Below are 27,899 nucleotides of genomic sequence, written 5' to 3'. Positions count from 1 at the left end.
CTCCTGGAAGCATAGGCGACAGGTCGCAACTTCCCCCCAACGTTAGCTTGTTGTAATACACACCCGACTCCGTACGACGACTCATCACATGCTAGGCCAAGTCTTTTACACGGGTTATACAATACAAGCAGCTTGCTGGAGCATAAAATGTTTCTGGCTTTCTCAAAAGCAATTACTTGTTTTTTTCCGCCCTCAGTTCTCACCTTTACAAAATAACACATGTCGGGGCTCTAAGAAAGTGCTTAACCCCGGTTGGAAGTTACCAAAATAGTTGAGGAGGCCCAGGAATGACCGCAGCTCCGTGACGTTCTGTGGCCTGGGAGCATTCCTGATAGCCTCTGTCTTGTTGTCTGTGGGCCGAATGCTGTCTGCCACGATCCTTCTCCCCAAAAACTCCACTTCTGTTGCCATGAAGACGCATTTCGACCTCTTCAGCCGCAGCTCTACACGATCCAGTCGCTGGAGGACCTCCTCCTGATTGTGTAGGTGCTCGACGGTGTCCCGACCCGTGACCAATATGTCATCCTGAAAAACCACCGTGCATGGTACCGACTTGAGTAGACTCTTCATGTTTCTCTGGAAGATCGCTGCAGCCAACTGAATTCCAAACGGGCATCTGTTGTAGATGAACAGTCCCTCGTGTGTGTTGATGCAGGTGAGGACCTTCGAAGACTCCTCCAGCTCCTGCGTCATGTCGGCTGAAGTCGAGCTTGGTGAACGCCTTGCCTCCTGCCAGCATCGCAAATAGGTTGTCTGCCATAGGTAGCGGGTAATGGTCCTGCAGCGAGAAACGATTAATACTTCCTTTATAATCGCCGCAAATCCTGACCGTGCCATCAATTTTAAGTACTGGAACAATTGGGTTGACCCACTCACTGAATTCCACTGGGGAGATGACGCCCTCGCGTTGCAGCCTGTCCAGCTCGATTTCCACTCTCTCCCTCATCATGTGAGGTACCGCTCGCACCTTGTGATGAATGAGTCGTGCCTCAGGGACCAACTGGATCTGCACCTTCGCCCCGGAAAAATTTCCAATGCCTGGCTCAAAAAGGGAAGGAAATTTGTTGAGAACCTGGGTACATGAGGCCTCATCGACATGTGATAGCGCTCGGATGTCATCCCAGTTCCAGCGGGTTTTGCCCAGCCAGCACCTTCCAAGCAGTGTGGGACCATCGCCCGGGACAATCCAGAGTGGCAGTTCGTGCACTGTGCCCTCGTAGGTGACCTTGACCATGGCGCTGCCTAGGACAGTGATGAGCTCTTTGATGTACGTTCTCAGTTTCTTGTGGATGGGGCTCAGGGCTGGTCTGAGTGCTTTGTTGCACCACAGTCTCTCAAACATCTTTTTACTCATGATGGATTGGCAAGCGCCAATGTCCAGCTCCATGGTACGGGTAAGCCATTCAATTTTACATTTAGCATTATAGGTGGACATTTCATCGAAAATGGGTGCACCCCGTGTACTTCAGCATCTGCCTCCTCTCTCTGAGGTTCAAAATTGCTTTGATCCACCATGGACCGATCTTCCTCTGCCACATGGTGGTTAGCAGGTTTTGCGGAGCTTGCAGCTCATCTGCCTGCTCATTGGAGGTGCCCCATTGTTCCACAGCTCTTGCAAACATACCCTTTGAAGTGGCATGAATAGGCTGAATGGAAGCCTCCACAACGCCAACAAGGTGTGAATTGCCTTGCATTCATCCTTTGTTGCGGATTCTGAGTCATCTGGGTCACCTGAGGCCTGCTGGCAGTTGCAAACTCGTGGTTTCTGCCCTGTACATTTCTGCTCGCAAACACAGTTCCAGTTCATTTATGAATATTGCTAGCACCTGTGTGCTGAGAGATTTGTTTGGTGTTATCACTGGTGGACATAAACGCCTGTGCTATCACAATGGCTTTACTGAGGGTCGGTGTCTCTACAGTCAAAAGTTTTCGTAGGATGGTCTCGTGGCCAATGCCCAGTACAGAAAAGTCTCTGAGCATCTGCTCCAGGTAGCCATCAAACTCACATTGTCCTGCAAGTTGCCTTAGCTCGGCGACATAGCTCGCCACTTCCTGACCTTCAGATCGCTGGCACGTGTAGAACTGATACCTCGCCATCAACACGCTCTCCCTCGGGTTAAGATGCTCCCGAACCAGTGTACACAGCTCTTCGTACGACTTATCTGTGGGTTTCACCGGAGCCAGAAGATTTTTGATGAGGCTGTATATCGGTGCTCCGCAAACCGTGAGGAGGACCGCTCTCGTTTTTGCAGCACTTCCTTCTCCGTCCAGCTCGTTGACTACAAAGTACTGGTCTAGCCGTTCTACATAGACTTCCCAATCCTCACCCTCCAAGAACTTCTCCAGGATGCCCACAGTTTGTTGCATCTTTGCGTTGGATTTGTATACCCGTCCCCAGTTATTGCGTTCCTAACACAGATGAGACTGTAGACAGGGAGGTTAAAGTAACAGTGACCTCAATCTTTATGAAGACACTCCAAAGTGAGGAGCAGGCCTTAGGGGCCAGCTTATATACAGTGCTCCCAAAGGATGCTGGGATCCCTTGGGACTTCAGGGGATTCGCTCCCTGGTGGCGGAACATGGGAGTGCATGCTTTACAGATACACAACAAATTGTCGACGTATTTACTGAGGCATACGAAAGCATGGGCCTTACGCTAAACATCAGCAAGACAAAGGTCCTCCACCAGCCTATCCTTACTGCACAGCACTACCCCCAATCATCAAGATCCACGGCGTGGCCCTGGACAACGTGGACCACTTCCCATATCTCATGAGCCTCCTATCAACAAGAGCAAACATTGCCGACAAGATCCAACACCGCCTCCAGCGCGCCAGTGCAGCCTTCGGCCGCCTGAGGAAAAGAATGTTTGAAGACCAGGCCCTCAAAACTGCCACCAAGCTCATGATCCAGAATATCATACTCCTCCTCGCTAGTAGCATCTGCATTGTCCCTTTCCTTTGTGAAAACAGATGCAAAGTATTCATTAAGAACCTTACCAACATCTTCCGCCTCCACACAAAGATTACCCTCATGGTCTCTAATAAGCCCTACCCTTTCTTTAGTTACCCTCTTACTCTTAATATATTTATGGAACATCTTAGGGTTTTCCTTAATTTTACCAGCCAAGAATTTCTTGTGCTCTCTCTTAGCATTCCTAATATCCTTTTTAATTTAGCCTCTTAACTTTACATATTCCTCTAAAGATTCTGTAGTATTTTGCCACAGGTATATGACATAAGTGTCCCTTTTTTACTTTATCCTCCCCTGTAAGTCCCTGGACATCCAGATGGCTCTAAAATTATTATTCCCAACTAACGTTTCAGGTCAATGACCTTTCATCAGAACAGACATTTGTTGCAGCAGGTTTCAGGTTATCCCAGATGACCAATGTTTGAACAACCCCTCTTAGACATCAGCTTGGCATTCAAATACATACTATAGAAGTTAGGAAATGCAGAAAAATAATGTCTCGTAGATAAACTTTTGCCACAAATTACCAATATCTCATCAAGTATATATTTTCTCTCAGCAATGCAAATAATGAGATATGTTGCAATAAATATACTCAAAGAACCCATACTGATCAGAGTCTACCAATAGACACCACATTTTAGGAACATAAGAACATAAGAATTAGGAACAGGAGTAGGCCATCTAGCCCCTCGGGCCTGCTCTGCCATTCAACAAGATCATGGCTGATCTGGCTGTGGACTCAGCTCCACTTACCCGCCCGCTCCCCATAACCCTTAATTCCCTTATTGGTTAAAAATCTATCTATCTGTGATTTGAATACATTCAATGAGCTCGCCTCAACTGCTTCCTTGGGCAGAGAATTCCACAGATTCACAACTCTCTTGGAGAAGAAATTCTCTCTCAACTCGGTTTTAAATTGGCTCCCCCGTATTTTGAGGCTGTGCCCCCTAGTTCTAGTCTCCCCGACCAGTGGAAACAACCTCTCTGCCTCTATCTTGTCTATCCCTTTCATTATTTTAAATGTTTCTATAAGATCACCCCTCATCCTTCTGAACTCCAACGAGTAAAACCCAGTCTACTCAATCTATTATCATAAGGTAACCCCCTCATCTCCGGAAGCAGCCTAGTGAATTGTCTCTATACCCCCTCCAAAGCTAGTATATCCTTTCTTAAGTAAGGTGACCAAAACTGCACGCAGTACTCCAGGTGCGGCCTCACCAATACCCTATACAGTTGCAGCAGGACCTCCCTGCTTTTGTACTCCATCCCTCTCGCAATGAAGGCCAACATTCCATTCGCCTTCCTGATTACCTGCTGCACCTGCAAACTAACTTTTTGGGATTCATGCACAAGGACCCCCAGGTCCCTCTGCACCGCAGCATGTTGTAATTTCTCCCCATTCAAATAATATTCCCTTTTACTGTTTTTTTTTCCAAGGTGGATGACCTCACATTTTCCTACATTGTATTCCATCTGCTAAACCTTAGCCCATTCGCTTAACCTATCTAAATCTCTTTGTAGCCTCTCTGTGTCCTCTACACAACCTGCTTTCCCACTAATCTTTGTGTTATCTCCAAATTTTGTTGCACTACACTCTGTCCCCTCTTCCAGGTCATCTATGTATATTGTAAACAGTTGTGATCCCAGCACCGATCCCTGTGGCACACCACTAAACACCGATCTCCAACCCGAAAAGGACCCATTTATCCCGACTCTCTGCTTTCTGTTAGCCAGCCAATTCTTGATCCACGCTAATACATTTCCTCTGACTCCGCGTACCTTTTTCTTCTGCAGTAACCTTTTGTGTGGCACCTTATCGAATGCCTTTTGGAAATCTAAATACACCACATCCATCGGTACATCTCTATCCACCATGCTCATTATATCCTCAAAGAATTCTAGTTAAACATGATTTCCCCTTCATGAATCCATGTTGCGTCTGCTTGATTGCACTATTCCTATCTAGATATCCCGCTATTTCTTCCTTAATGGCAACTTCAAGCATTTTCCCCACTACAGATGTTAAACTAACCGGCCTATTGTCTGCCCCCTTTTTTAAACGGAGGCGTTACATTAGCTGCTTTCCAATCCGCTGGTACCTCCCCAGGGTCCAGAGAATTTTGGTAGATTATAACGAATGCATATGCTATAAATTCCGCCATCTCTTTTAATACCCTGGGATGCATTTCATCAGGACCAGGGGACTTGTCTACCTTGAGTCCCATTAGCCTGTCCAGCACTACCCCCCTTGTGATAGTGATTATCTCAAGGTCCTCCCTTTCCACGTTCCCGTGACCAGCAATTTTTGGCATGGTTTTTGTGTCTTCCACTGTGAAGACTGAAGCAAAATAATTGTTTACGGTCTCAGCCATTTCCACATTTCCCATTATTAAATCCCCCTTCTCATCTTCTAAGGGACCAACATTTACTTTAGTCACTCTTTTCCGTTTTATATATCGGTAAAAGCTTTTACTATCTGTTTTTATGTTTTGCGCAAGTTTACTTTCGTAATCTATCTTTCCTTATGAGAAGAAGCTTGCAGGGAACATTAAGGTGGATTGCAAAAGTTTCTATAGGTATGTAAAGAGAAAAAGGTTAGTAAAGACAAACGTAGGTCCCCTGCAGTCAGAATCAGGGGAAGTCATAACGGGGAACAAAGAAATGGCAGACCAATTGAACAAGTACTTTGGTTCGGTATTCACTAAGGAGGATACAAACAACCTTCCGGATATAAAAGGGGTCAGAGGGTCTAGTAAGGAGGGGGAACTGAGGGAAATCTTTATTAGTCGGGAAATTGTGTTGGGGAAATTGATGGGATTGAAGGCCGATAAATCCCCAGGGCCTGATGGACTGCATCCCAGAGTACTTAAGGAGGTGGCCTTGGAAATAGCGGATGCATTGACAGTCATTTTCCAACATTCCATTGACTCTGGATCAGTTCCTATGGAGTGGAGGGTAGCCAATGTAACCCCACTTTTTAAAAAAGGAGGGAGAGAGAAAACAGGGAATTATAGACCGGTCAGCCTGACCTCAGTAGTGGGTAAAATGATGGAATCAATTATTAAGGATGTCATAGCAGTGCATCTGGAAAATGGTGACATGATAGGTCCAAGTCAGCATGGATTTGTGAAAGGGAAATCATGCTTGACAAATCTTCTGGAATTTTTTGAGGATGTTCCCAGTAGAGTGGACAAAGGAGAACCAGTTGATGTGGTATATTTGGACTTTCAGAAGGCTTTCAACAAGGTCCCACACAAGAAATTAATGTGCAAAGTTAAAGCACATGGGATTGGGGGTAGTGTGCTGACGTGGATTGAGAACTGGTTGTCAGACAGGAAGCAAAGAGTAGGAGTAAACGGGTAATTTTCAGAATGGCAGGCAGTGACTAGTGGGGTGCCGCAAGGTTCTGTGCTGGGGCCCCAGCTGTTTACATTGTACATTAATGATTTAGACGAGGGGATTAAATGCAGTATCTCCAAATTTGCGGATGACACTAAGTTGGGTGGCAGTGTGAGCTGCGAGGAGGATGCTATTAGGCTGCAGAGTGACTTGGATAGGTTAGGTGAGTGGGCAAATGCATGGCAGATGAAGTATAATGTGGATAAATGTGAGGTTATCCACTTTGGTGGTAAAAACAGAGAGACAGACTATTATCTGAATGGTGACAGATTAGGAAAAGGGAAGGTGCAACAAGACCTGGGTGTCATGGTACATCAGTCATTGAAGGTTAGCATGCAGGTACAGCAGGCGGTTAAGAAAGCAAATGGCATGTTGGCCTTCATAGCGAGGGGATTTGAATACAGGGGCAGGGAGGTGTTGCTACAGTTGTACAGGGCATTGGTGAGGCCACACCTGGAGTATTGTGTACAGTTTTGGTCTCCTAACTTGAGGAAGGACATTCTTGCTATTGAGGGAGTGCAGCGAAGATTCACCAGACTGATTCCCGGGATGGCGGGACTGACCTATCAAGAAAGACTGGATCAACTGGGCTTGTATTCACTGGAGTTCAGAAGAATGAGAGGGGACCTCATAGAAACGTTTAAAATTCTGACGGGTTTAGACAGGTTAGATGCAGGAAGAATGTTCCCAATGTTGGGGAAGTCCAGAACCAGGGGTCACAGTCTGAGGATAAGGGGTAAGCCATTTAGGACCGAGATGAGGAGAAACTTCTTCACCCAGAGAGTGGTGAACCTGTGGAATTCTCTACCACAGAAAGTAGTTGAGGCCAATTCACTAAATATATTCAAAAGGGAGTTAGATGAGGTCCTTACTACTCGGGGGATCAAGGGTTATGGCGAGAAAGCAGGAAGCGGGTACTGAAGTTTCATGTTCAGCCATGAACTCATTGAATGGCGGTGCAGGCTTGAAGGGCTGAATGGCCTGCTCCTGTACCTATTTTCTATGTTTCTATGTTTCTATGTTTCTTTGTTGCTTTCTTCGTGATTCTTTGCTGTCATTTAAAATTTTCCCAATCACCTTGGCCACCTTATACGCATTGGTTTTTAATTTGATACTCTCCTTTATTTCCTTGGTTATCCACGGCTGGTTATCTCTTCTCTTACCGCCCTTCTTTTTAGAAACATAGAAACATCCAGCCCATAGTATTAATTCAAAGCTGATTGCACTCAGACTCATTACTATTGTATTATTGTAGTTTAACTGTGTCAGCTGAGGTTCAGTGGGTAGCACTCTCGAGGTGGGAGGGGGTAGGAGTGAGCAGGTGCTGCTGATTACTGTAGGAGTTGGAGTGAGTTTGTAAAAGGTTAGTGGTTGGTTTTTGTTTTTTTTAAATTTTAGGGCCCTTTTGGCCCATAAACATAGAAACATAGAAAATAGGTGCAGGAGTAGGCCATTCGGCCCTTCGAGCCTGCACCGCCATTCAATGAGTTCATGGCTGAACATGCAACTTCAGTACTCCATTCCTGCTTTCTCGCCATACCCCTTGATCCCCCTAGTCGTAAGGACTACATCTAACTCCTTTTTGAATATATTTAGTGAATTGGCCTCAACAACTTTCTGTGGTAGAGAATTCCACAGGTTCACCACTCTCTGGGTGAAGAAGTTTCTCCTTATTTCGGTCATAAATGGCTTACCCCTTATCCTTAGACTGTGACCCCTGGTTCTGGACTTCCCCAACATTGGGAACATTCTGCCTCCATCTAACCTGTCTAAACCCATCATAATTTTAAACGTTTCTATGAGATCCCTCTAATTCTTCTGAACTCCAGTGAATACAAGCCCAGTTGATCCAGTCTTTCTTAATATTTCTGTCCCACCATCCCGGGAATCAGTCTGGTGAACCTTCGCTGCACTCCCTCAATAGCAAGAATGTCCTTCCTCAAGTTAGGAGACCAAAACTGTACACAATACTCCAGGTGTGGCCTCACCAAGGCCCTGTACAACTGTAGTAACACCTCCCTGCCCCTGTACTCAAATCCCCTCACTATGAAGGCCAACATGCCATTTGCTTTCTTAACCGCCTGCTGTACCTACATGCCAACCTTCAATGACTGATGTACCATGACACCCAGGTCTCGTTGCACTTCCCCTTTTCCTAATCTGTCACCATTCAGATAATAGTCTGTCTCTCTGTTTTTACCACCAAAGTGGATAACCTCACATTTATCCACATTATACTTCATCTGCCATGCATTTGCCCACTCACCGAACCTATCCAAGTCACTCTGCAGCCTCATAGCATCATCCTCGCAGCTCACACTGCCACCCAACTTAGTGTCATCCGCAAATTTGGAGATACTACATTTAATCCCCTCGTCTAAATCATTAATGTACAATGTAAACAGCTGGGGCCCCAGCACAGAACCTTGCGGTACCCCACTAGTCACTGCCTGCCATTTTCTGAAAAGCACCCATTTACTCCTACTCTTTGCTTCCTGTCTCCCAACCAGTTCTCAATCCACGTCAGCACACTACCCCCAATCCCATGTGCTTTAACTTTGCACAATAATCTCTTGCATGGGACCTTGTTGAAAGCCTTCTGAAAGTCCAAATACACCACATCAACTGGTTCTGCCTTGTCCACTCTACTGGAAACATCCTCAAAAAATTCCAGAAGATTTGTCAAGCATGATTTCCCTTTCACAAATCCATGCTGACTTGGACCTATCATGTCACCTCTTTCCAAATGCGCTGCTATGACATCCTTAATAATTGATTCCATCATTTTACCCACTACCGATGTCAGGTTGACTGGTCTATAATTCCCTGTTTTCTCTCTCCCTCCTTTTTTAAAAAGTGGTGTTACATTGGCTGCCCTCCACTCCATAGGAACTGATCCAGAGTCTATGGAGTGCCGGGCCCCTCAGAGGACACTGCCCCCAGGATGAATTTAATCATGTAAGAAAATGTTTTGAGAAGGGAGAATAAAAGGCCCAAAGATTTGGGCTGGGACCCCAGGAGCTTTGGTAAAGAGAACACGGTGGTGGTTCATTGCCAGGATAAGGAGATGCGAACTTGGGATATCATCCAGGCAGTACATGAGGAACGTGGTGAGGGAAGTTGCTTTGCCTGCCGACCAAAGCCGAATGTTAGATTCAAAGTGACGGTCAGTGGCTGAGAAGAGGTAGAAAGAATTTTTACTGAAATTTGGTGAGAAGTACTTGGATGTATTTCTGCTGTATTCTGAAGAAGTAGTGGTCTCATTCTTAAAATAGCCAGTTCATGTTGTGGACGATATGCTGATAAAAAAGTTGGAGTCGTCAGACATTAAACTTTGCTCAGTAATAAAGAGGAGATACTATCCTGGAACGTGGGTAGCAGATGGAACCCATTATGAAAAGGTGCGGTTCCCAGAGGGGCTAAGTCATTACTCTACAGTTTAAAATTCAAGACAATTGAAGGAGTGCAGTACTTCCGGGTATTGCATGATAACCAGGTGAAGGTTTTCTATTACTGTCTTGGACACGACCATCTTGTAAGAAGCTATCCAGATCTGTACTGTTATAACTGTGGCGAGTCCAGATACATCGCTTGGAACTGCAAGGCAGAGAGCTGTGTGGTTTGTCGCAAAGGCCCCACCTGCTGTGAGTGTGAGGCAGAAGAAAGCCACTTGAGTGACGAGGAGATGGGAGAAGGAGCAGGAGATGTGAGCGGAGTGGCCAGAAGAGCGGAGCAGGCAGAGGACACAGCCGTCGATCGGAATGAGGAAAGAGCGCAAGAAGAGGCAAAAAATTGTGGAGCAGAAAACAGGACGGAGATTGTATAAAACACACCTTGTATGGTGGAAAAGGACAAGGTCAGCAGAGGACATCACGGGTCAAGGACAGAGTCATACCATAATATGGTTCGCCTCTCCCTAAAGAATCAGGGAATCAGGGTTCCATGGTCGGGTGGAGGTGGGAGCGGGGTGCGGGGCAAGTGAAAGAAAGACAAGGAGTCGGACATCTCAGGAAGCAGGAGGGGGCAAGACAAGGAGAGAGTGCAAGAAGTGGGAGCCTTAAAGAATCAGGGAAGCAGGATGGGAGCGTAGAGACAAAGACGCCAAAAGGGAGCAAAATGGGGGTCCTTGTGCATGAAACATAAAAGGTTAGTATGCAGGTACAGCAAGTAATCAGGAAGGCAAATGGAATGTTGTCCTTTATTGCAAGGGGGATAGAGTATAAAAGCAGAGAGGTCCTGAAACAACTGTACAGGGTATTGGTGAGGCCATGCCTAGAGTACTGCTTACAATTTTGGTCTCCATATTTAAGGAAGGATATACTTGCATTGGAAGCTGTTCAGAGAAGGTTCACTAGGTTGATTCCAGAGATGAGGGGGTTGACTTATGAAGATAGGTTGAGTAGGTTGGGCCTATACTCATTGGAGTTCAGAAGAATGAGAGGTGATCTTATCGAAACATATAAGATAATGAGGGGGCTCGACAAGGTGGAAGCAGAGAGGATACTTTCACTCATAGGGGAAACTAAAACTAGGGGGCATGGTCTCAGAATAAGGGGCCGCCCATTTAAAACTGAGATGAGGAGGAATTTCTTCTCTCAGAGGGTTGTAAATCTGTGGAATTCTCTGCCCCGGAGAGCTGTTGGGGCTGGGTCATTGAACATATTTAAGGTGGAGATAGACAGATTTTTGAGTTATAAGGGAATAAAGGGTTATGGGGTGCGGGCAGGGAAGTGGAGCTGAGTCCATGATCAGATCAGCCATGATCTTATTAAATGGCGGAGCAGGCTCGAGGGGTCAAATAGCCTACTCCTGCTCCTATTTCTTATGTTCTTATGTTCTTATGGGACGTGCCATTGTCCCAGAGAGAGAAGGAACGGGGAGCAAGGGTCAGCGGTGGAGATGAGGCCGAAGGGAATGGCACTGTTGGAGAAACCATGTTAGCAGGAAGACTCTCTAAGGGAGATTATGTATCTGATGGGGAACAGGAACAGGAGATTACAGAAAAGCTCAAGAGTGAGGAGTCAGAGGAGGATGGATACATGGAATTGTCGGATGGATGGCATCATGTGGAAAGGGAAAGATTAGTGAGGGGCAGAAGGAGGAAGAAGGGGCAGCTTCTCAACCTAAACCTAATGTAAGGAAAACACTGAAACTGTAGGGAAAGTTCAAACAGGAGGTGAAAAAGAGCCGGAGGCTGCAGGAAAAAGCAACAGCTGCCCAAAAAGTTGGGAAGGAGCATGAGAGGAGGGAAGAGTCAGAGATTAAATCATGGGGGGATTATCAGATTCACTTATTTTATTAGGCGCAATGATTACATTGGTCTCAATCAATATGAACGGACTGAAAGGGGAGAAGAAATTGCAGCAGTTGTTGCAGTGTTTAAAGGCACTGACCTGTTGTGTCTGCAAGAAACCTTTTGGGATGAGGGTATCCTAGAAAGAGTTTGGAAGGGAGAGGTGTTTGCAAGTTGTGCAAACAATAACCGTAGAGGGGTGGCTGTTTTAGTGAGTTTTTCCATAAAAAAGAACATTGCCTTGATGGACAAGGACATTGAGAGGAGATTTTTACAGCTAAAGGTAAGAATGGAGGAATTGAATTGTGATTTCTTTAATATCTATGCGGCGAATGACCATTGCAAGCGGCGTGAGTTTTTTCGGTGGTTATTCGCAGAAGTGGCAGAGGCCGAAAACCCTGTATAGTGGGGGATTTTAATGTATTTTTATCTCGGAGGAACATTTCAGTCCAGATGACCTTTAAGGATGATAACTCCAGAGGGATGATTGTAAAAATGGGCAAATTTAAATTTGAGAGACTTACGAAAGGATTGGAACCACATAAAAAGGGAGTTCTGCAGAAGAGGTTGGGTGAGTGATGTTTTAAAACAGAGCAGAATAGATTTTGTGTTGATGCGGGATGAGTTAAGTTCTGAGGTGATGAAGATTTATTATAAAAAAGTATATTTTAGTGATCATGGCTTTGGTTCTTAAAATTAGGAACAGCAGAGTTAAGATCGGTCCAGGGGTATGGATTTTAAACAATCAATACCTGAAAGAAATTGCTTGTAAGGAAGGGATTTTAAGTATAATAAAGAATGCTCGGAAGGAACCGTTATTCGAGAAAGAAAAAAGATTTGGTGAGACAATTTTATATATGAGGTAAAAGTTTTTTCGGTATGTTATAGGAAAGAGAGAGTAGCAGCTAACTGGCGTCGAGAAGAGAATATAAACGGAAGGTTTACAGACGTCTATAAAGCAGTTGACAGAGGGGATAAGGGAGCAGGGATGAAGTGGAAGGTTTTAAAGAAAGAGTGGGAATTATTGCAAGCTGAAAAATGTAAGGGGGCTATTCTCCATGCAAAGGCTAAGGATGCATTGGAGGGAAAATATGCAGCAGATATCTTCTAGAGGAAGAGAAGCTGCGACAATAAGAACATAAGAAATAGAAGCAGAAGTAGGCCATACGGCCCCTCGAGCCTGGACCGCCATTTAATAAGATCATGGCTGATCTGATCATGGACTCAGCTCCACTTCCCCGCCCACTCCCCATAACCCCTTATCATTTAAGAAACTGTTTATTTCTGTCTTAAATTTATTCAATGTCCCAGCTTCCACAGCTCTCTGAGGCAGCGAATTCCACAGATTAACAACCCTCTGAGAGAAGAAATTTCTCCTCATCTTTTAAATGGGCGGCCTCTTATTCTAAGATCATGCCCTCTAGTCCTAGTTTCCCCCATCAGTGGAAACATCCTCTCTGCATCCACCTTGTCAAGCCCCCTCATAATCCTATACATTTCGATACAATCATCTCTCATTCTTCTGTATTCCAATGAGTAGAGGCCCAACCTACTCAACCTTTCCTCATAAGTCAACCTCCTCATTCCCGGAATCAACCTAGTGAACCTTCTCTGAACTGCCTCCAAAGCAAGTATATCCTTTCGTAAATATGGAAACCAAAACTGCACGCAGTATTCCAGGTGTGGCCTCACCAATACCTTATATAACTGTAGCAAGACTTCCATGCTTTTATACTTCATCCCCTTTACAATAAAGGCCAAAATTCCATTGGCCTTCCTGATCACTTGCTGTACCTGCATACTATCCTTTTGCATTTCATGCACAAGTATCCCCGGGTCCCGCTGTACTGCAGCACTTTGCAATCTTTCTCCATTTAAATAATAACTTGCTCTTTGATTTTTTCTGTCAAAGTGCATGACCTCACACTTTCCAATATCATACTCCATCTGCCAAATTTTTGCCCACTCATTTAGCCTGTCTATGTCCTTTTGCATATTTTTTGTGTCCTCCTCACACATTGATTTTCCTCCCATCTTTGTATCGTCAGCAAACTTGGCTACATTACACTCAGTCCCTTCTTCCACGTCGTTAATATAGATTGTAAATAGTTGGGGTCCCAGCACTGATCCCTGCGACACCCCACTAGTTACTGGTTGCCAACCAGAGAATGAACTATTTATCCCAACTCTCTGTTTTCTGTTAGTTAGACAATCCTCTAACCATGCTAATATATTACCCCCAACCCCATGAACTTTTATCTTGTGCAGTAACAAAGGTTATTATTAATTGGAGAGTTGAAGGTTGGGGAGAAGATCATTGATGAAACTTCGGAGATTATGGAGATGGCTAATAGCTTTTATCAAGAGTTATATACAAAAGAAAACATTTCCAAATTGATGATGGAGAAGGTTAGTGCTTTTATTGAAGAGGGTTAAAAGGAGGATGAGAGAAGCATGTGTGACAAAGAAGCAGGATTAGAGGAAATAAAAGTAGCAATAAGAGAAATAAATGGGGGAAAAGCCCAGAGTCCGATGGACTATGTGCTGAATTTTATAATTTTTTTTTAGATTTTATGTCCATTGATCTTAGAGGTTTTTAAGGAGATTAAAACTGAAGGAAACCTGGCCCTATCTATGAGGAGAGGTATCATAAGCTTAGTTTATATAAAATAAAGGGGATAGAAGGGATCTGAAGAATTGGAGGCCCATCACATTATTAAATATGGATTATAAGATCTTGGTGAGGGTTTATGCAAATCGTATGAAGGAGTTGATGCCACAGATAGTTTTGCCCTTTCAGTCCTATGGGGTTGTAGGCCGGACATCACAGAGTCTGTGGTCTCAATCTGAGATGTGACAGAGCTCATGGAAGAGAGTGGGAGGGAAGCTTATGTGCTAAAGATAGAGCCTTTGATAGAGTCGCTCACGAGTTTTTATTGATGGTTTTGGAAGCATTTGGTTTCGGGAAAAATTTCATTGTGTGGCTAAGGATTTTTTATTCAAAGATATTTAGCTGTGTTAAATGTAATGTTTTTTAATCCAAGTATTTTCCAATACAGTGGTCATTGAGACAGGGTTGTCCTCTGTCCCCATTGTTGTACACATTGGTAGCAGAACCATTAGGTCACCATTAGGTCACATGATGCGAAAGGAACAAGTAGGCGGGATTGTGGTTCCCAATTCCGGGCAGGTGGCGGTGATAAACCAATATGCAGATGACAGAACCTTAACATTGAGAGATGGGGAGTCAGTGGAGAAAACTACAGGAGTAGTGGAGAGTATTGTGGAGCTTCGGGAGCTAGAGTGAATGATAGTAAATCCGAATGCCTGGTTGCGAGAAGGAATAGGGGGGAGTGGTTGGAGGAAAGACTTTTTAATGTGGTGGAGGTTTTGGACATTCTGGGAGTGTATATGGGTTGCAAGAAGGACAGAGATGAAGTGGATCGATTAAATTGGGAACCAAAGGTTATGAAAATTAAAAATATTTGTGAAAGATGGGAAAGAAGGTGGTTGAAAGTGCAAAGAAGAGTGACAGTGGTGGCAGCTCTCCTTCTATCTTAACTATGGTACTTATTGACAGTGGAGGATATTCCTAAGTGGGTGGAAAAGTCCATCTGAGAGACTTGTGTGAGGTTTTTATGGGAAGGGAAACCAGTCTTGGTTGCTGACAATACCATCATTGGACAGCAAAATCAGTGAGGACTCAATTTCCCAGATATTGATTTGAAGGAAAAAGCCTTTAGAATTAAATGGGTGAAGAGATTTCTTCAGAAGTCAAATACAAATTTTTGGAAGAGTTGTTTCCAGCATTTTTTTTAATTAAGTGGGATGGGAGGACAGGGAATATTTTATATAGAATACAACAATATGTTTTTGAAATCGATTAAACCTCTCCCTGAGTTTTATAAGGTGGTTGTAGAGACTTGGGCCCAATTTTTTAAAAGTGTGCAGTTTATGCCCAAAGGTGTGGAGGAATTTTTAGAACAGCACTTATTTTTGAACAGATGGGTCAATATTGAAGGAGAGATATTATTTAATCAAACTTTTATAAAAGCTGGTATTACATCTGTGAAAGCTGTATTATATGAGGTAACTCCACGTTGGTTGCCAGAATCGGTAGTGAGGGACATGGTTTGGGAGGAGGATCGGGAGGTAGAGGAAAAAGAAATTATGATCATGTATGAGAAGATTGTGAGGGCAATGCCACAGGATTGGATGGAAGAAATAAATGTGCAAATCTCCAAAGGAGGTAAAATGTGTCCCACTTTTCCAAGTTTTTTGCCAGAGAAAGGGGAGGAGTTGGTCCAATTTGACAACTGTAATACTCGAGATTTCTATGGGATATTTAGGTAATGGAGATTCAAGATACCTGCTGGTCAGGAATTTTGGCAGAGTATATACCCACAGCAGGACTTCAACAGGATTTGGAAGGGAGTGTGGGCGAATTTTAAATGTCCAGAGTGGATTGAACTGGATTTCAAAATGGCTCATAACCGGATTTTTACCGTGATCGTCTAATGTAAGATTGGGTGAGTAAAGGTGGCAACTTGCCCAGTGTGTCAGACGTGGGATGAGACTCTGTCCCATTTATTGGTGTTATGTCCGTCGTTAAAAGATTTTAAGTACTATGTTTGACAGTTGTGTGAGTTTTCTGGCTGAGGACCGAAGAGCAAGAATGGGAATCCCATGGGACTCAATTTTGAGATGGGGATTGCAGGAAAGTTTGCATGAGTCTAGCGGAGTGGCAATTAATTTAATGTTCAGTTTGGCTAGATTTTTGATTGTTCAAAGAAGGAATGTTCTATTTTTTAAGGGGAGGAGAATAAACCTAAAAGAACATTTTAAATATACGCTGAAAGATCATTATAAGGTTCTGTGGATGTTTTATTCAGAAAAGAATTTAAAGATAGTATTTTATGATCAATTTGTAAAGTACAATAGATTAATATATATTCCAGGAGACAAATTAATAAGTGCTGGAGAAACGGCTGTGCAGTAGGGTGGAATGGATTTGTATGATACAATGGAATGATCACGATGTTGTCAATGTTTTTAATAAATATTATTCTTTTTAAGTAGGTAACACACTCGCTTCTGAGTCAGAAGGTTGTGGGTTCAAATCCCACTCCCGTGACTTGAGCACATAAATCTAGGCTGACACTCCAGTGCAGTGCTGAGGGAGTGCTGAACTGTCGGAGATGCCGTCTTTCAGATGAGACGTTAAACCTGTTTTCCCTCTCAGGTGGATATAAAAGATTCCATGGAACTATTTTGAAGGGAAGGGGAGTTATCCCAGGTATCTTGGCCAATTATTTTCCCCTCAATAAACATAAACAAAAAAAGTGTACCTGGTCATTATCACATTGCTGTTCATGGGAGTTGCTGTGTGCAAATTGGCTGCCGCATTGCCCACATTACAACAGTGACTATACTCCAAAAGTACTTCATTGGCTGTAAAGCGCTTTGTGACATGCGGTGGTCATGAAAGGCGCTATATGTCTCTTCTGGGCCGCAGAAGAGGCAAGGGCCCGGGGCAGCACGGGCCAACCCTCACTGCTATATGTGTGCGTGCACGGTCCGTGCAGCAGAACTGGTCTCCAGTCATCTTGGGTAATCCTTGCCACTGGAAGAAAACCTAGCTCTGTCTAGCCTGTGTGGTGGCTGGTGTGCAATGGCCACCACACGTTACAAAAATCCATGCACAGGCATCTTCCACCCTTCAGGATGCAGTTCGGAATCTGGAATATTAGGTCCTTCATTGAAACAACTGTGAACTCATTCCTTTTTGGCGTGGAAGCAAGTCATCCTCGCTTCGAGGGACTGCCTATGATGACGATGATATATAAATGTAAGTTTTTCTTTTTCTTTCTGGACTGGACTGGGACTTGCTGCCCTGACACCTTCACCCAGTACCCGGAAGCACAGCGTTAATTCAAAGCTGACTGCTCAACTCCTATTCTTGCAGTCGGACTCATTGCTATTGCACTGAGACTTGTTGCTCTGTCACTTTCAGCCAGTAGCCGGAAGCGCAGTGTTAACTCAAAGCTGATTGCACGGAGACACATGAGCGTTGCACCGAGACTGCTCAACTCTTATCGTTGCACTCAGACTGATTGCTGTGGCACTGGGGGTTGTTGCACTGTCCCCTTCAGCCAGTGCACTCACTGTGTTGGCACTGACCGCTGGCGCTGCTGCAGCCAGCAGGCTCGTGCCGACCCTCTCCCGTGACGGCAGCGATCAGGTGAGCGGCTGCGGGTGCCCAGTAACCATGGCGGCGCCGGCCCGGTACCGCCGGCCTCTGCATCGCCTCGGACTGCTCCTGCTCTCCTTTGCCGGCGCCGTCGCCCTGCTGTCGGATGCCGCTGTCTACGTGCTGGTGGGTGGTGGTGGTGATGATGGCGATGGAGGAGCCCTGGGCGCGGAGTTTGACGGTGTCGGCGGCCTTAGCGGCGGCGGGGTGAGTGCCGGGGGTGGGGGTTGCTCGGTGGATCGCACCATTGAAGGGCGTAGCGCATCCTGCGTCCGTTCGGCCCATGAGACTCGAGCACAATAATCCAGGCTGACACTCCAGCGCACTGCTGAGGGAGTGCTGCCCTGTCCGAGGTGCCGTCTTTCGGTTGAGACATTAAACCGAGGCCCCGTCTGCGCGCTCAGGCGGATGTAAACAATCCTATGGCACTATATCGAAGAAGAGCAGGCGAGTTGTCCCCGCTGTCCTGGCTAATATTTATCCCTCAGTCAACATCACTAAAAAACAGATGATCTGGTCATTATCACATTGCTGTTTATGGGAGCTTGCTGTGCACCAATTGGCGGCCGCGTTTTCGACATCAGAACAGTGACTACACTTCAGAAAATTACTTCATTAGCAGTAAAGTGCTTTGGGACATCCGGCGGTCGTGAAAGGCACTATTTCAATGCAATCTTTCTTTCATTGTGCCTGTGCCCCGGCTCTTTGAAAGTAAAGAAAGACTTGCATTGCCTTTCAGGACCACTGGACGTCCCAAAGCGCTGTACAGCCAATCGAGTACTTTTTGAAGCACACACACTTTTGTAACATTGGAAACACAGCATCTAATTTGCACACAACAAACTCCCATAGACAGCAATGTGATAATGACCAGATAATTTTTTTTGGTAGAGCTATTCAATTAATCCCATTCCCCTGCTCCCTCTCCCATAGCTCTGTATTTTTTCCCCTTTCAAGTATCCATTCAATTCTCTTTTGAATGTTACTATTGAATCTGCTTTCAACAGTGTATTCCAGATCACTACAACTTGCTGCGGTTTTAAAAAAAAATGTTTCCTAATGTCTTTTGCCAATCACCTTAAAGAAGCAATTGCACAGGGCTGAATGTGCCTTTCAAAATTTTTTAGCTCATGCACTGCAGTGCTGAAACATTGGCCTGGATTTTGGAGTAAGAATAACTTTGAGGCTCTTGGCTCTCCATTATTAAAGAATGATTCGGACTGTAACTGCCGGAGACTGAATGTTTGCAGTTAAATGCAGCAATCAGGAAGCTGCTGTCCGATTTGCCCTGCCCCTCCACAAGCTTCGCTATAGCTATATATATCTCTCTGAGAGACTTGTCATTCAAATCTATGAAGGGTGTGAAGTTGCGGTACTTATCCACTAGATACTCAGTAAACATGTCAGAAAAAGTTTTTACTCCATAATTTTACAGTTGCACTGACCTTCCATTTGCCTATGCTTGGTGCATCGTATCCTCTTTCTCGTACTCAGTACTGTAAGGTACTTCGAGACGACGTCTTGTATGTGATGAGCGCATTGTAGATGCGAGATGTTTTCTTTTTTCAATTGCATATTTTGAAGCTGGGGGTTTGGATTTCATTGCAGAAAACTGGTTAAAATAGCTGATTTTGCAGGCAATTGATGGGTCACATAAAAGTGACAACCTCATGAGAGATAAATATGAGTAAAAACATATTGGGCTGGACTTTTGAGAGGTTTGCGACCGGGGTTTCTCCACGATTTGACCCTCTGCAGCGAAAACCCGGTCGCAAAGCCTGGGCAGGATTCTCGGGTACCTGTTTGCAGCGGCACTTCCAAATATCGCCGGGGAGAGGTACGCTGACGTGCAACAACTCGGATTGCGTTTGCGTCCGGGTTTTGGCACTCTCCCGACCCGTACGCCACGCCCAGAATAGCGACAGGTCAAACCTATCGGTACAGCCTTGTCAGCAACGGTAAGTACGAAAATCTGCAAAAAAGCTAAGTTAAAGTTTTAATTTTTACATTTATTTTGCAGCGATGAGATAGTTAAGGGTCTTGTAAATGTTTTTGGAATATTTTTTGGAATTTCTTTTTCCTCCCTGGATGCCTCTCGCAGCGTAAAGTTGCCGAAACTCGCATTTTGCGCCGCAAATGCTTGTGCAACGTTTCCTTTACCGATGCATAAAGGCCGAAAGTGCGGCCTAAAAACGGTAGCGAAGCTAAAACGGTAAGTTTCACGTATCGCTACCGTTTTTGCCGAAAACCCCCGAAAGCTGAAAATCTGGCCCATTAAAACCCAGCAAGACAAATGTCAGTGACTCCTATATCCTGACAGTACCTGATAGCTTAAACTTGGCTGCAGCATTTAAGAGCTGATGACACCCTAATACTGGTAATATACAAAATATTGTAGATGCTGGAAATCTGAAACAAAAGCAGAAAATGCCAGAAATTCACAGCAGATGTCAGCAACTGTGAGAGAGAACAGACAAGTTTATATTTTGGGTGTGGAACCTTTATCAGAACAGGAGCTAAATACTGTTTCAAAAATGACCTGAGACATTGAAAACCATTTACTTTGACTATTATGTTGAGCAGTAATGATATGATGTAAAGTGTTCTAAGTGCAGTAACCTGGACGTTAAATTATCTGACCAGCAAATTTCAGGGGCTAGAACCTCCATTTTTTTTGCATGCTTAACGCCCACAATGCCCATTTTACCACCGAAATGACGTATAATGCTCTTATATTGCCCATTTTGGCACAAAATGGAAACTGATGGGCATTTTTAGGAAACTTATCGTCGAGCGTTACTTTTCCCATGTGCTTAACGCCAGGAAAAAATATTACCACCTGCCCACTTTTTTGGGGCGGAATCAGCAGAATGGCCGAAATCGATGCCCATAATATCGGCCAGCGTTCATTTCCGCACTGATTTAACGCCGAGATTCAATAATACCACCCGCCCACTTTTTTTTGTCTTAAAGGGCATATTTACCAAAACTAACTGCCATGAGATCGCCCAGCGTCAATTTCACCACCTCGCACACACATCGCCCACAATATCGCTCGCCCAAAAAACCACCCCAAAAAAGTGGAACTAACCAGAACTAATCACAGTGTTATGGACGCCATGTTAGAGATCACATGTCGCGTCCTTTAAAAGGCCACTGTGCTTCAACTTCGGCGGAGTTCGGATGTACTCTGCAGGTCGTTGGAGTTGATGTGAACGTCTCTACAAACATCTTGACCATACTGTGACCGATTGGAATTGAATACGTGTCTTCGTTGGGACATTCCTTGTTTGTGACCAATCGGTGGAAAACAGAGAGCTACTGCAATGGGGCCTGTCCTTTCTCACCTTCTCTTGGTGACCAATTACATGCAGCAGGCTTGAGATCGCCGAAGGTACGCTCCACTGCATTATATGCCCAACAAGACGTGACAGACAGATGAGGAGGACCAGATATTACAACCCCGCAAGTACAAGGAAACATTCTTATCTCGACTTGCCCGACACCACCTGCCTTCGGAGACTGCGCTTCCACAAAGAGGTTATCACTGAGATTTGCCAGCTGATAAGGGCAGATCTGCAGCCTGCCAGCACCATCAGTACTACACTGTCCGTCGAGGTCAAAGTCACCGCGGCACTGTTGTTCTACACCTCGGGTTCTTTTCAGGCCACAACTGGAGACATTTGCGGACTTTCTTAGCATGCCACACGTCGCTGCATTAGACAGGTCATTGAAGCCATGTACGCACGCAGGATGGACTTGATCAGCTTCCCCACGACCAGGGAGACACTGAGTGAAAGGGCTCTAGGATTCTCCAGAATTGCAAACTTCCCCAAGGTGCAGGGAGCAATAGACTGTACGCACATCGCGATGTGGGCACCTTTTCAGGATGCAGAGGTTTTCAGGTACCGCAAAATATTCCACTCCCTGAATGTCCAACTGGTTGTTGACCACCAGCAAATTTTACTGGCAGTGACTGCTCAATTTCCATGCAACATCCATGATGCTCACATCCTGCGTGAGAACACTGTATCTGACTTGTTTAACAATCAGCCACAAGGTCAATGCTGGATGCTTGGTGACAAAGAATATGGCCTCGCCATCTGGCTGATGACCCCCCACCCCCCCGAGTGATACCCATACCAAAGCCGAAAGGCGATACAATGAGAGCCACACAGCAACTCGCAATATCGTGGAAAAAATCATTGGAGTGCTGAAGAGTGCTTTAGATGTCTGGAACCCTCAGGAGGCGAGCTCCAATACCACCCTGAGCAGGTAGCTCAATTTGTGGTGGTGTGCTCCATGCTGCACAACTTGGCTATCAGGAGGGGACAAGAATTGCCTGTTGAGTCTGACAGTCCACCTCACCAGAGAGAGGAAGAGGAGGATGAGGAGGCGGACGCTGACATCGGCCTAGACAATCAGGCTGACGCTGAAGCCATGCCTCCGCCTCCCTGTAGCCCGCATGAAAGGGCCTGTGGTGGCATGATAGCTGCAAGAGCCTTACGTCAGGAGCTCATCAATGATTGCTTTTCCTGAAAGAACGTTGGTGTCATTTACAAGGCTGACACACTGCTGGGTGTGCAGGTCATACATTAATAGTGGGCATCAACTTGGTGAAGTTTAAGTTGATTGAAGTTAAGTGTAATTATACCCTTTTGATAAGGAATCACCAGCATGTAACGGTGCAGCTATTTGAGCCAATGCACTACAAGGTTTTGTTAAATAAAAAACATTTAAAGCGAACATTAGTCTGAAATCATCAGTATTTCTGTACAAACCAACCCACCCGCCCCCCCAGCCCCGGCTTCTCCTACCCACCTCTACTCCTCCTGACTCCAAGCCGCCAGGCTGAGGGGCTCCTCAGGCGATGTTTCATTGGGTGGGGGGGATGGCCGAAACGCTGCTTGGACGAATACGGGAGAGGACGGTCCCGAGGTGGGCACGTGCTCTGAGCCAGAAGCAAGATGTTGCTGCTGGCTCTCGTGTGGTTGGCAATGGGGGTGCGGCACCTTAGGCTGCAGTGCTGCGCTCCGGGACCACTGGGAGCCCTCTGCTACCAGTGTTCCTGGCTACCAGCTCCAAGGCCTTCTCCATCCCTTCCATGTTTTATCTTATTTGTTGGACAAAAACTCGGTACCAACTATGTTCTTGGTGCTTAGTAGGCTTTTTGCTACTGATGAATCTCCCTTGTGCCTCCCACAACAGCCAGACAAGCGCACACCACAGCCACATGCTTTCAGTTCCTCTGAGCTCCCTCTCTGTCTCCTCTTCTGTGCATGTCATGATGACCCTTGACCTCCTGAATTGCGGGAATCAAGTGTTGCCATGCTGTTGCTAAGGACGGCAACACTTTACGGCAGAAGGTCAAAAAAATTTAGCGCTAACGCCATTTCAGATCGCTCACGGTAACGCCTATTTTCAAAAATGGAGACTAGGTGCTTTGAGAATGGGCGCGAAGCCAGCGATCTGAAAATCCTTTTTTACCACCCACACTGGAAATATCGCACATTTTTGGGCGATAAGCACAAAAGTGGAGGTTCTAGCCGCAGAGGTTTTCGTTTTGTGCAATTTTCAATGATATATTCAATTTGTTTATTTTATTGCAGGCAACTTCCCGACTTCTTGTGAACTACCCAGAGCCATATCGCAGCCAGATCTTGGACTACTTATTCAAGGTAGGAATTGTATCCAAATAGATAAATTGATATGTTTTACTGTTGACATTGAGTGTTTAGCAATATTCCCAATATTTTACAATATATTAATAAGTATAGTAATGCTATTGGTCACTTTTCTCTTTAGTACAATAAGGGTGTATTTATGCAGCTTTCGTTTGATTTGACAGTGTAACTATAGTGCAGTGTCAAACCAAGTGGTTAAGAGTCCCACCTGTGCAGCCAGTGCATTTATAGTGGAGCTCTGCATATGTGTATTAATATGTGTGCACACACATTTATCCTGGCTGATTGGAAACTATAATGCAGAAACCATTAGTTATAGTATAACACATGCTAAGTTGGCTCTGGTCAAGTGGATGCATCAATACTGTACATATGTTTTTTTTGCACAAGCAGACCTGTATACACATTTCCAATGAGCGAGGCTCTGCATTTTAAGTGCCCATGGTATATAAGAACATAAGAAATGGGAGCAGGAGTAGGCCATTTGGCCCCTTGAACCTGCTCCGCCATTTAATCAGATCATGGCTAATCTGATCTTTGGCTCAGCTCCACTTCCCTACCCGCTCACCATAACCCTTCACTCCCTTATCATTCAAAAATCTGTCTATCTCCACCTTTGAATATATTCAATGAACCAGCCTCCACAGCTCTCTCGGGCGGAGAATTCCACAGATTTATGACCATCTGAGAGAAGAAATTCCTCTTCATCTCGGTTCTAAATGGGTGACCCCTTATTCTTAAAATATGCCCCTTAATTCTAGATTCCCCCACGAGTGGAAACATCCCCTCTGCATCTACCTTGTCGAGCCCCCTCAGTATCTTATGTTTCAATAAGATCATCTCTCATTCTTCTAAACTCCAATGAGTATAGGCCCAACCTGCTTCTTCATAAGTCAACCTCTTCATCTCAGGAATCAACCTAGTGAACTTCCTCTGAACTACCTCCAATGCAAGTATATCCTCCTTAACTAAGGAGACCAAAACTGTACACAGTCAGTACTCTAGATGTGGTCTCACCAATACCCTATACAGTTGTAGTCGGACTTCCCTGCTTTTATATTCCATCCCCCTTGCCATAAAGGCCAACATTCCATTTGCCTTCTTGATTACTTGCAATACCTGCATACTAACTGTTTGTGTTTCATGCACAAGGACCCCAGGTCCTTCTGTAATGCCGCATTTTGTAATCTCCATTTAAATAATAATTAGCTTTTTTATTTTTCCTCCCAATGTGGATAACCTCATACTTTTCCACATTATACTCCATCTACCGAATGTTTGCCCACTCATTTAACCTGTCTATATCCCTTTGCAGATTTTTTGTGTCCTCCTCACAACTTGCATTCCCACCCATCTTTGTATCATCAGCAAACTTGGCTACATTACACTCGGTCCCTTCATTCGAGTCATTAATACAGAATATAAATAGTTGAGGACCCAGCGCTGATCCCTGTGGCACCCCACTAGTTACCGTTTGCCAATGACCCATTTATCCTGACTCTCTGTTTTCTGTTAGCTAGCCAATCCTCTATCCTAGCTAATATATTACTCCCAACCTCATGAGCCACTATCTTGTGCGGTAACCTTTAATGTGGCACCTTATCGCATGCCTTCTGGAAATCCAAATACACCACACCCACTGGTTCCCCCTTATCCACCCTGCTCGTTACACCCTCAGAACTCCAGCAAATTTGTCAAACATGAATTCTCTTTCATAAAACCATGCTGACTCTGCTTGACTGTATTATGCATTTCCAAATGTCCTGCTACCAATTCCTTGATAATGGACTCCAGCATTTTCCCAACAACATGTTAAGCTAACTGGTCTATAGTTTCCTGTTTTGTGTCTCCCTGCTTTGTGTGTCTCTCCTTTATTTAAATAGGGGCGTTACATTTGTGGTTTTCCAATCCGCTAGGACCTCTCTAGAATCAAGGGAATTTTGGTAGATTGCAACCAATGCATCCACTATTTCTGCAGCCACTTCTTTTAAGACGCTAGGATGCAGGCCATCAGGTCCAGGGGACTTGTCCACCTTTAGTCGCATTATTTTACCAAGTACTAGTCAAAGTAACCTAGAATGTCAGCTGACTTACTCCAAAGAAAATGTGAAGTGGTGAGTTTTGGTGCACACTGATGAAAGCATCCTGTCACTGAAATGAACACTACAGTAATATTGTGTGTTAAAGCCAAGTTTCCTGCCTTCAACTGAAATTGCTTAATCGATGTTTGAGCATTAAACATGCTCTTGCATTCAAATCCATCTTTGCCTGTTGTGTTAATGTACAGGGGCAAGTAATAAGTTGAAGTAAAACAGCTGCAGTATATTAGAAATCTAAAAATTAAAATGAAATTTAATTTGATCTTTGCCTAGAAGATTTCATCTTTTTGTAGTGTTTATAAATTTTGGGTAGAAAACATTAAGGTTTGAAATGTGTACTTATGGAGCATATAAGTGAACATAGCCATTAATGTATATTGGCAAGCCCCTGATTTATTATAACTGAATAAGTAAAATTCAGTTTTACTGAGAGATTCTGGAATTTTTGTTGGTGGTTTAGGAACTGTGTTACTTGATTCCATTCAAATTTCTGTAAAGATAGCAAACCCAGATGGAGCTAAATTGAGGCGTCGCCACGGAAACACAAGGCCCAGTCCCACGTTCAAAAGCAGAAACCAGATTCAGATAAGAGAAAGGAAAAGATCTCTCTTGGTTTTCTTGACAATCACAAGCTTTGTTTTTATATTGAAAGAAAAATAACTACCTGTGAAATAATTCACCAGGCACTTAAAAAAAAAAATATAGAAAATGGATTCCTTCAAATTGATCGTGTTTTGTCTCTGCACGCAGAATATCAACCTCCGAATCCTGAATTGCATTAAATTAATTCCTACTTTTTAAAGATTGTAACTCTAGGTCACTGCGATTTATTTGAGTGTGTCAAAAGTTGGTTTAATTTGTTTCTGGAGAAACAGTGCTGCACTCAGTACTGTACAACTATGCATGTCAGAATTTTTTTTTGTTAAAAGGGCATTGGAAGTGATTGTCTAGGATGTAAGTGCATTGACCTTTGTACATTGGTGCAAACATTTATAATTTTGCAATAAATTGTTATCAATGATATGGCTATATGGTTAAAACAAGTAAAACTGAACTTTCCCATATCCCGTCAATACCTGGTGGCCGATTTGTATCTCCATACCACTCAAATGCAAGGTTTCAACAGGAACAAATTGGTCACAATGCTTGTGGTGTGAAAGAATCAATCATTAAGGGCATCATAATCACATGCTTATCTCTGACCCGACACTTCCTTGTTTTGGGTGACAGAATGTACTTCCCTTTAGTTTATCAGGAACTCTAGACAGCAGCAAGCCTTGCTTTGTTTATAAGTTGCTGTAACCGAAACAAAATGAATTCCCTTACTCTGGGCCCAAGTTTCGAGCCGCGCCTAGAACGGCGCAGTCCCGACCTGGAAGCCTGTTTTTCGTGCCACAAAGTGCGCCGAAAAAAACCCTCCAGATTCTCCACCTCCCTGCAGGTCCTCTGGCCCTCGGCGCAGCGCAGCAGGAGCTGTAGGGGGCGGAACCAGGTCCCTGCGCTGAAAACAGTGGCGGGACCTCTGCACATGCGCGCTACAGTGGGCGCGCATGTTCAGTAGCTCCAGGCGCCCAAAACTGTGTGGGAGGGGCCCGAAGCACGCAGCCCCTAGCCCTGGCCGAATGGCCTCACTGGGGCTGCGTCCATAAGGCTCCTCCCACGGCCAGCTCCTGCTTCCTCCCGACCCGGCCCGACTCGACTCCTGCTTCCAGCCTCCGGACCAGACCCGACACCGACCTGACTCCCGCTTCCCCCGGCCCCCGGACCCGACTCGACTCCCGCTCCCCCCTCCCCCCCGGACCGGACCCGACACCGACCCGACTCCCGCTTCCCCCCCCCGCCCCAGGACTGGATCCGACCTGACCTTCCTCTCCCTCCCTCTCCCCGACCCGAACCGAACCGACCTCCCTCCCACCACCCCCCCGACACGCGCTCCCCCCGAACTGACACAACGCCACCTACCTGTAAATCTGGTGCTGGGGACGGGCCCTGCCCGATGTCTTGGGCCCGGCCCGTTCAGCCTCCCCCCCCACCCCCCCCCCCGCAATCTCCTTCCCTCCCCCCCCCCCCCAATCTCCTTCCCCCCTCCCCAAACTCCTTCCCCCCCAATCTCCTTCCCCCCCCCAATCTCCTTCCCCCCCCCAATCTCCTTCCCCCCCCCAATCTCCTTCCCCCCCCCAATCTCCTTCCCCCCCCCC

The 27,899-nt window shown here is 45.2% G+C and overlaps 1 protein-coding gene and 1 long non-coding RNA gene across 6 annotated transcripts in view; one reads left to right on the top strand and one right to left on the bottom strand.

Moving 5' to 3' along the window:
* The window catches only part of LOC139263448 (uncharacterized), a 129,296-nt gene extending 109,532 nt beyond the window's left edge, over nucleotides 1-19,764 (bottom strand). The window contains exon 1 of the long non-coding RNA XR_011593150.1: nucleotides 19,364-19,764. This is a non-coding gene — a long non-coding RNA (uncharacterized lncRNA). The remainder of the gene's footprint in view (nucleotides 1-19,363) is intronic.
* galcb (galactosylceramidase b) overlaps nucleotides 17,731-27,899 on the top strand; it is an 89,909-nt gene continuing 79,740 nt past the window's right edge. For 2 of the 5 annotated variants that reach the window (XM_070879540.1, XM_070879541.1), the window contains exons 1-2: nucleotides 17,731-18,125; nucleotides 23,528-23,596. In XM_070879540.1, coding sequence (XP_070735641.1) covers nucleotides 17,937-18,125; nucleotides 23,528-23,596 — 258 coding nt within the window. In that variant the 5' untranslated portion in view covers nucleotides 17,731-17,936. Of the gene's footprint in view, nucleotides 18,126-19,809; nucleotides 19,877-23,527; nucleotides 23,597-27,899 lie in introns of those variants that run through there. The other 3 variants (XM_070879544.1, XM_070879542.1, XM_070879547.1) reach the window with 2 other exon arrangements.

The sequence above is a fragment of the Pristiophorus japonicus genome, chromosome 4 (genome assembly GCF_044704955.1).
Source record: "Pristiophorus japonicus isolate sPriJap1 chromosome 4, sPriJap1.hap1, whole genome shotgun sequence".
NCBI lineage: Eukaryota > Metazoa > Chordata > Chondrichthyes > Pristiophoridae > Pristiophorus > Pristiophorus japonicus.
The sequence above is the reverse complement of the archived record's forward strand: the minus strand, read 5'-3'. Positions and strand labels throughout refer to the sequence as shown.